The sequence below is a fragment of the Motacilla alba genome, chromosome 6 (assembly GCF_015832195.1).
Source record: "Motacilla alba alba isolate MOTALB_02 chromosome 6, Motacilla_alba_V1.0_pri, whole genome shotgun sequence".
Classification (NCBI taxonomy): Eukaryota; Metazoa; Chordata; class Aves; order Passeriformes; family Motacillidae; genus Motacilla; species Motacilla alba.
In genome coordinates, this window is record NC_052021.1 from 23,048,758 (window position 1) to 23,057,845 (window position 9,088).

Genomic DNA, 9,088 nt, shown 5'->3' on the forward strand with positions numbered 1-9,088 from the left:
GAGAAGGGCTTGCCAAGCTGGGGACAATGTTCTGCAGCAAGGCTGAGTACAAATGGAAAACAGTGTCTCCTTCAAGATTGTCTCTAAAATGTACTCTTGCACGTTTCTTTATATTCAAATTCCCCTTTCCGTATCCAGTTTCAGACACAAATATCTGTAGATCTGCCTCAGCCCAGGTGAGACCTCATTCCAAGGTCTTATTCAATAAATTATACCACATGAGTTTAAGGCAAAGCCCCTGCACAGTCCCTGCCACCCCCAGCAAGCCCCCCAGAAAGGCTTCGATTAAAGCAAGTGCTAAATGCACTGCTGGGTTGAAGCCTGAAAATGTTTATAGGACCAGGGGTTAAAACACAGCATGTTACATCTGGAGCTTTCAAAGCCAAGTGGACCTGAGCAAAGTCAAATGGAAATGTTAACTCTATTTTTATTTAAAAAAAAAATAGCACAGGCTTCAGCAGTAGTTGTGATATGCTGTCTCCTCTTGGGGAACTAATAGACAGGGAACAGCAAGGCTTTAAATGATTTATTCAGTACCCTGGAGATTTTTTATTTTCTTTTTCATTTCCACATAAATTACACAAGCACTTTATAAAATGAATACACATAAAACACCTTGTAAGTGCATAACTTAAGAAAAAAAACAACAAAAAAACCAAACAAATGAATGCCTTTAAAAATCTCACTGAAAATAGGTTTTCTGGTTGCTTGTTTGCACTAACTGCTTAAATTGGCAGCGCTGTTTTAGATTATAAGTAACTGAAAAATATATATTGTTTATATATATATATATAGCTATATATTCCTGGCATTTGCTAGAAGTGCTTTGTTTAATTTTGTCTCATTCTCTTGGTACAATTAAAAGAACAACTAAGTTAAACAGCTGAGAGTGAAATCGATTTTTTGTTGTCAGAAACTGCCTTCTAATGGAAAACTGATAAAATAAAACATTGGACAACATTTTGCAAATTATATGGAAATATTCCATGGAAAGAAACTGCATTACCCCCACAAACTGCCACCCAGGTCTTCTCGTTATTAAAATACTCGCTGATGGGCACAGAGTCCGTGGCAGCCAGGGACTGTTTGGGCTCTTCATACAATTGAGATATCATATTTACCGTCCTCAGGAGTCTGTCAGATCCTTCTCTTGTTCCCCCCTCACAAGAAAAAATTAATGAAAAAGGGGAGGAGAGACAGCGAGGTGAGATCTGAAGGGTTCCCATCTGGCACGAGCAGAAATTGCTGCTGTTTCCTCCATTTGTTGCATCCCCGAACGTCTCCGGTGCGCACAACCCAAGAAGGCTCACAGCAGAGACGTGCTTCCCAGGAGCCTTCTCCTTTTCTTTCAAGCCAACAGTTCAAAACATATACCTATATATATCTATATGTAGATATATATAGACACATATATATATATATATATATATATGGGTGTACATAGACTTTGCACTGCCGCCAGTAGAATCCTAAGGAAGTTTTCCTCTCCCCCAGCTGGATGATCACCAGCGGCTGTGTCTGTCAGGGCTGGGCTTTTGTCTGGCAGCACGTCAGCAAGTTCAGGGTCGACACTGGAGACTTTCAGGAGAACAAAGGGGCTGGGGGGAGGTGAGACAGCATTGCTGTTCCAGCAACTCCATGGCTAGGGAGAGTTTTTGGGGTGACTTTCCTTCTTTTTGTTCCTTGTGGAGGGCTTCTCCAGCTGGATACATGGGATGCATGTGGCCAGAGGATCAGGGGATTCCAGCCCTCCCCGGGGAGAAACAGAGTTGCTACATGTCCCACCAAGGATGCCTGGTGTCCCCCTGGGGACAGCCCCGCCAGTAGAAGGTGTAGGTGCCACCAGTGGGTGCCAGACTTATTCACAAGCAGAGGCAACAGTGGTGACACTGGTGATCTTGGTGGAGTCATCAGACCAAGGCTGGAGATTCTGAAGGGCGAAGAGAGAGGAGTTGTGGACACAGATGGGGTCGGCTTGGATGGGCTGGTTGATGGTTTTTTGGAAGGCTTCCTGCTGCAACTGCATGAGGATGCGATTTGCTTGCTGCCGCTCAGCCTCCCGCTCCTCCGCTGTCTGCCTCCTAGGAGAGAGGGAGCCATTAGGGGGGCCTGGGGAAGCAAGGGAAGGGCGTCTCCAGAGAGATTAAGTTGTGCTGGGTGCTCATGATATGAGAGGGCAGGGGTAGGAAAAGAGAGTGCCGTGCCACGGCACAGTCCCACATCCCCTACACAAATGACCAGTAAATCCCATAAACTGGGATTTAAATCCCAATAAATCCCATAGACTGGGTCAATCTGTCTAACTGGCCTCTGCAAAAACATTGCTCTGATCAAAGAGAGCTGGGAGAAGCCCATAGCTCTGGATTACTTTCTGCCCACAGGAAAAAAAAAAAAAAAAACCAAAAAAAACCCCAAACCACAAAAAAAACCAAGCAGGGGCAAAACACCCAAAGTGTCACAGAATAGCATTGCAAAAGTTGCAATCCCCTGAAAACATGCTCTGGTCTGACAGCAAGAGCCAAGCACGCAAAGCCCCAGGAAGAAGCATGGAGGAGGGTGGGGTGAAACAGTGACTGGCAGTGCCACACAGCTGGGAGATGGGCGGTGTCACCCTAGATGTCCCCTTCCGGCATCCAGGTTTGCCACCTTGTCTGCCATGCTGTGGTGACTAGCTGTTGAGAGCTTGGATGAAGGCAAAAACATTCCCGTAGCAGGCAGCAAAATTTCAGCTAAGCACTAGAAACCCATTTTTAGCAGTAACAAAAATCAAAGCACAGAAGATAATATCTGGAAAGGGTGAATGACAGTTTTTCAGAACAGTTTGGACATGTGTCTGCCTGGTATGACACCAGCAGAGGTGATCCCCAAGGAGAGGGTGTTAGAGGGTCAGAAGGGGCTCTTTGCAGTGTTGGTTGGGCCCTGGCTCTGGGCTGCCTAGGAGCAGAGAATGAGATAGGTAGAAATAGCCTGAATCCTCTTATATCCACAATGGAAACTCCATTCCTGCTTGCTTGGATGGCAGGGCAGTCTAAAGTCTGCAGCTTGCACTCACCCCTACTTCACCTGGCACCTCTATTGATGCTGCTGGGAAAATCTGGGAGCAACTCATAGTGCTGGTCCCAGGATGAGCCCCAAAGCATCCTCTCCCTCCCTCACACCCCCAGGCTCAGCTGACATCCTCTCAGCAGCTTCAGTGGACCAGTGACACAGAAAATGGCAGCTTTTTAATTTAGCAGCTCAGGGGGATGTGAGATGTCTCATCCCCTTTGGCCATGGGAATTGGAAGTGGCAGCTCTGATCTCCACAGTGGCATCTCAGAACACAGGACAGGGGTCCCTGGCTCCCAATGGGGAAGCAGGCTGGCACTTGGATGCCAGCAATGGGCCTCTGGGCACCCAAGCCCCCAGACGTGTGGCCAGCGTCCCCTCCTGGGAGCAGGTAGTTCAGGGCTCAGTCCCTGTTCTAATCACTGTGTCAACATCTCACATCAGACATCCCGGGAAGAGTGGGCTCAGAGCTGCACCTGCCTGGGGACCAGCTCAGTCTCTGCCTCAATGAATATTTAATGACTCCCTGCACAACGAGGAGATGCTGCAGGAGGAGGGAGGGAGCCCCAAGTCCAGGGTGATCAGCAGTACCATGGCTGTGAGCGCCTTGCTCCCAAATATCTCCCTGCTGTAAGCATCTGGTCTAGTCATGGATTCACATCAGAATAGGATACCTGCCTGGAAAGAGCTGTGTCTAAAGCAACAGCCCAAATCTGAGGAAGGGATCACACAGCCACCTCCCTGCAGCGGAGACAACCAGGCAAGGGGCAGGGGCAAGACTCTTCCCCCTAATCTGTGTTCACACAGTTTAACTGCCCAGAGGGCTAATGGCAACTCTATTTTCTCGGATACTTCCTACTGCCTCGTTCAGGCTGAGCCTACAGCAGCTCCTTCTAGCTCCCAATGCCCAGGAGCCACTCAGAGCCCACTGCCCAGCGCAGGGCCCTGAGGCAGGAAGCTGGGTGTGCTATCAGCCAGGGGCACCCACATCTCCATCACAACACCTGGCAGGCACAGATGCATACAAGAAGGACTTACGTGCCTGGGTCCCTCTGGCTCAGGCCAGAGATTCTCCCATGTCTAATATTTCAGCTGAGGTCTGGCTGCAGCCTCTCCCTTAGGCAGAAGCAGGATTTAGTTTCTCTTTACCCAGCCATTTTTTGTAAAACATGTGAGTAGGTTTGTATCCTCTGCACCTCTGCCAAAAGAGGCTGAATTTAGCCAACAGACGCAAAGAGTATTGACAGATGGATTTGCCTCACTTCCTTAGGAAACCTGGTTAGAAGACACAGCCGACCCCATTTTGCAGGCCACAGCAGGGCTGTTCCTCCTCCAGAACTCTTTTTCTGGCCAACAGAGATCCCTCCAGCTAGAGTCTTCCTAACAGCTGGGGAGTTGTGCTACCATGGGTTCTCTAGGGAAGAGCTCACTGGGGTTGAGGATTAACACCCCCTCTTGCTTCCAAGCTCCTTGACCCCCATTTCTTACCCAACCCCACGCTGTCCTGCTAACCCTTGGGAAGACTCTGGGGAAGTCCTTTCCCCCCGTTTTGAAGAAGCTGCCTGCCTGCCCCTCAGCACCCAGTGCGCAGCACCCAGCCCAGGGCAGGAGATGTTCTCAGGGCTAGGGTGTCTCCCTCGGGAACATCGCGGGAACGTGCAGCTTAGGAAGGGCAGGGTCACTGCAACGGAGCCCTGGAGGCTCCGTGTGAGCCCAGCCTTCTCTTCCTCTCCGGCTTTACCGGCACGCCCGGCAGCAGAACAAAAAGAGAGCGTTTGGGCAAGGAGGCGCCGCGAACCCCGCGGGGACGAAAATCTCCGCGCTGTGCAAAGCCCGGTATTCCGACAGCCCCTGGCTGGGGGCTCCCACCCGCCGCTGCCGCGGACAGAGGAGGGGAACCCTTCCCAGCCTGTGGTGACACTGGCTGCACCCACTGCGCCCGTGTGTGCTCGCACTTGTTCATCCCCGTGGCACACCCGCACACGTTTCTGCCCGCAGGTCCGGTGTGCTCACACGGCCCGCAGCGCACCGCGCTCTCGGAGCTGTGCTTTGCACTCACAGCCCCGCGCCCGTTCACAAGCATGCACACACGCACACACAGAGCGTGTGGGCACACACGGGCACGCGTGGCCTTCACACTGACCGCGCAGTCACACTCGCATGTCCAGCTTGCACACAGGCCCGCAGGTGTGCACGCACCGCATGCACACGCACACACCGCGGTGCGTGCACACGCACGTGTACGCGCACAGACACATTCGCACACGCAGTCACATTCGCACACACACGGGGCTTGCACGCCTCTGCGCTGCCATCAATGCTCCTGGCAGAGCTGCTGGCAGCAAGGTCTGTCCCCCCCGGACTGCCCCACCCCGGTCCACCGAGACCCCCGCTCCCTCACCTCCACTTGGTGCGCCGGTTCTGGAACCAGGTCTTCACCTGGGCGTCCGTCATCTTGAGGGCCTTGGCCAGGGCAGCGCGCTCGGCCGAGGCCAGGTATTTCTGCCGATGGAAGCGCTTCTCCAGTTCGCAAATCTGCAGGCGGGTGAAGGAGGTGCGCGGCTTCTTCTTCTTGGGGGGCGTGCGGTTCTGGTAGGGGTGACCTATACGGCGTGTTACAGTGAAGGGTGAGAGGGCCACTGGGGGGGACACGGGAGGAGTGGGGATGAGAGGCAAAGAAGCAAGCAGCGACACATCAGCAGAGGGGCTCCGGCTCCCGGCCGCTGGGCTGGGGACCACCCCCCACCGCTCCGAAGCCGCGGCTTCCCCGCCGACACCCACGCACGAGCTGCAAAAGCTCGGCGGCGGCGGCTCCGCGTACCGGGAAGGCCGGGCGGCCTTTCCTGGGTGCTGCGGGCACCGCTCGGCTCCGGCGGAGGGGAAGGTGGCCTCTTGCCCGGCCAAGTGCCCGCCGGGGAACGGGGGGTCAGCAGCGGCAGCCGGTCCTGGCGCCGGGCCGGGGCTCCGAGCCCCGTGCCGAGCGGGTTCGGGATAATTTCGTTTAGGCGCGGCAGTAACCCCATCGCCCCCGGCCCCAGTGCCTCGTACACGGGAAGTACAGTCCCGGACTGGAAACTGGAGTTAAGATTTGTTGTTCTGTTTGCTTGGGGTTTTTTTGTTTGTTTTAAATAAATATGGTTTTGTTTGGGTTTGTTGGTTTGGGGTTTTTTCCCAACCCCACCAAAAACAACAAAAAAAAAAATTAGTGAAAAGTCACATTGTGTCTAAGCCAGGAACAAATTGAGTGAAGTTCAGTCAGGTGCTTGCCAGGGGAACAGCCTGTTCGTCCACCCGCGGCCGTGCCCAAACTCAGAGCCATCGGGTCGAAATTAAACGGGAACTTTAAAAAATCGGGCCTCGGTTTCCGCCCTCGGCAAGCGGCGCGGATTTTTCCCCGTTGTAATTTCGTTCCTTTTGTTCGTTTGTTTGCGTCTTTTTTAATTTATGTCTTTTCGTTGTTCGAGTTTTTGCTTTGTTATTGCCGAAAGACGAGCCCGGCTACACCTGGAAACGTTGGCGAGGCCGGGAAGCGGCTCTAGCCCGAGCCCTGCTCTGCTCAGGTCTGCAAAAGGTCCCTTTTGGCGGGGAAAAAGGCTGAGCCGAAACCCGCAACAGGGGAAAGCCAGCCCGGTTAAGAAAGGCAACGGGACGGCCTTCCCGGGCAGGCCAGGGCCGGGGCCGCCTGTCTGCCTTCCTTCCCGCCGGCCTGGCCGTGCTCCTCAAACAACTCTCGGTTTTGAAGGAAAGTTTCCCCGGGTGCTGGCTCGGGCGGCAGGGATTGGGCAGCCGTGCCCGGGGCTCGCGGGAGGTCGTGTACGGAGTTTACCATCCCTTTTCCTCCGTGCCCGCCTTTGCCGACCCGTATCGCGGGGGGAAAAAAAGTAAAAAACCTACACCAAACTAATAAATAAATAAATAAAAAGGAACTAAAACAACACCATAAAACCTCACATATACAAACAATCAAACCAACCAAAATATCAAAACAAACAAAAGGAAACACAACTCTTTTAGGGGGTCTGGATACGCCTCATTTCCCACCCCGTCTTGCTTCTGGCCTCCTCCCGGACCAGCTTCCCAGGACCATCCCGGCTGCTTTCTCCACCCGGCTGGAGAGATCCCCGGCTGGATTTTGCGTGCCCCTCTGGGCACCGGTTGTCGCGCCGAGGCCGGGCGGCGGGGGAGGAAGCGGGGCGGCGGGAGCAGAGACAGAAGGGGGGTCCGGGTGGCGCAACTCACCTGTGAACCTGTCTTTTGTGTATCGCCTGTTGCTCTCCATCCATGGGAAGGTGAGCCCCGTGAGGCTGTTCATGCCGTTCACCGCCGGCACGGCGGCGGAGAGGGGCTGGTGGACGCCGCCGGCCACGGGGCGGTGGGCCGGGACGCGGATCACCCCTCCGGCCGAGCTCAAGGTGTTGCCGTTCATGCTCACCGCCATGTTCACGTTGTAGGAGCCGGGCAGGCCGCCCATGCTGCAGGAGGTGCCGCTGTAGGCGCCGGCCGCGCCGCCGCTCGCCCCGTAGCCACCCGTGACCGTGTTATAGGCGCTGCCCACGATGCAGCCCAGCCCGTAGTCCGCCGAGTCCTGCAGCCGCGGGTGCGACACCATGCAGCTGCCCGGCTCCGACGTGTTGAGGATCTGGTCGATGCCGAAGCTGATGGGCTCGGCTTGCCCTTGGTGCAGGTGGTGAGCCCCGAGGTGCTCCATGCCGCCGCTCGGGCACCGGGGCCGGACCTCTGCCCCGGGCAGGGCAGCACAGACCCGCACCGCCCCGAAACCGGCAACGGGGCCGCGCAGAGCCGGGGAACGCCGGCTACGCGCTCAGTCCCATAGCACGACGGCACAGCACCCCGAGAAACGCCAGCAGAGCCTCGCAAGGCCGGGACACCGCAGCCACACGCTCAGCACGAAGACACAGCAGCACAGCCATGCGCAGCCCAGGTACAAGAGTGAAACACCCCCGCAGCCCGGGACGCGACAGCCGTGCCCGGCGCGGCAGAGGACACAGACACCGGAGACACAACCGCGCCGAGCGCACCCGACAGCTTCCAGGAGCGGAGACGCCCCAGCCACGCACGCTGGTCCCGCTCGGGTGAGACCCAGCTCCCCCAGGTACCAAGACACGTCAGGAGCCTCTCACCCAGGACACACAGACGTACGCACACACACAAGGGTGCCCAGGGGACCCCTCGCCGCGGCGGGCGGTGGGGAGCCGAGAGCCCCGCGGAGCGGAGCGCGGCGGATTGTGAGTGCGATCGCCCGCCGCCCCGCTTGCCCATCAATCACCCTACCCAGGGCCTACTGCTGCAGGCCCTCACTCTCCATTGGCTGGATGCTGAGAGCAGCCCAGTGAATGACAGCAGAGAAGAGCACACAAGAGGAGTTTCTTCTTCCCCAGCCCCCTCTCGCACCCCCACCCCACCAAAAAAAAAAAAGAAAAAAAAAAAAAAAGGAATAAAATCACCACCCTTCTCGCCTTCTCGGCCTTATAAAGTGAGCGCTGGGTGAACGCAGGGCACTGGGGGGTGAAAAAGAGGCTGATACGGGCGGCAGAGAGGAGTCGTTTCGTCCCGGAGTCTGTGGCCGTGGTCTGCTGGGAAGGGGGATCTTGGCTGCCAGGCCCCGCAGGAGAATCAATCCTAGGCTGCGATCTCCAAGGCTGCCGCTGATCCCGAGCGAGGGCTGAAGCCGGAGAATCCCCTTCTGGTGGGGTTCCGGACCCGCCGTGCCCCTTTGTTCCGGAAGGGTGACAATTTCAAAAGTCAGCGCCTTCCAAAAAGCCGCGGAGGAGGCGGCTCTCCCACCACCAGACCCCAGGGCAGGGACACGGGGACGTTGAGAAGGGAACCCCACAAGTGCCCGGACCCGTGGAAGGGGTGGGATGGGAGGAGACGAGGGGCTCCCGAAGCACACTTTCCCCCGGAGAACCGGGGCGGGGCTCATTTCCCCGGGACGATGGCAGGCCCCAGCTGCGCCCCGCGGGGCAGCGGACACCGCTGACCGGGCACCCGCCACTGCCGGCCCCACCGGCTGCTGCCGC

The 9,088-nt window shown here is 56.1% G+C and overlaps 1 protein-coding gene across 2 annotated transcripts; it reads right to left on the reverse strand.

Annotated features, from left to right (window-relative positions):
- Nucleotides 1-409: 409 nt before the first annotated feature.
- Nucleotides 410-8,429, reverse strand: TLX1 (T cell leukemia homeobox 1). Of its 2 annotated transcripts, none has more exons than XM_038141523.1 (3): nt 7,287-8,429; nt 5,449-5,650; nt 410-2,081 (listed from the first exon to the last, which is right to left on the reverse strand). In XM_038141523.1, the coding sequence occupies exons 1-3, from the start codon at nt 7,753-7,755 to the stop codon at nt 1,859-1,861; spliced, it is 894 nt and encodes a 297-aa protein (XP_037997451.1). In that variant the 5' UTR covers nt 7,756-8,429; the 3' UTR covers nt 410-1,858. The 2 variants fall into 2 exon arrangements, with proteins under 2 accessions (XP_037997451.1, XP_037997449.1); XM_038141521.1 differs by having other exon boundaries at nt 5,449-5,686.
- Between the last annotated feature and the right edge of the window lie 659 nt (nt 8,430-9,088).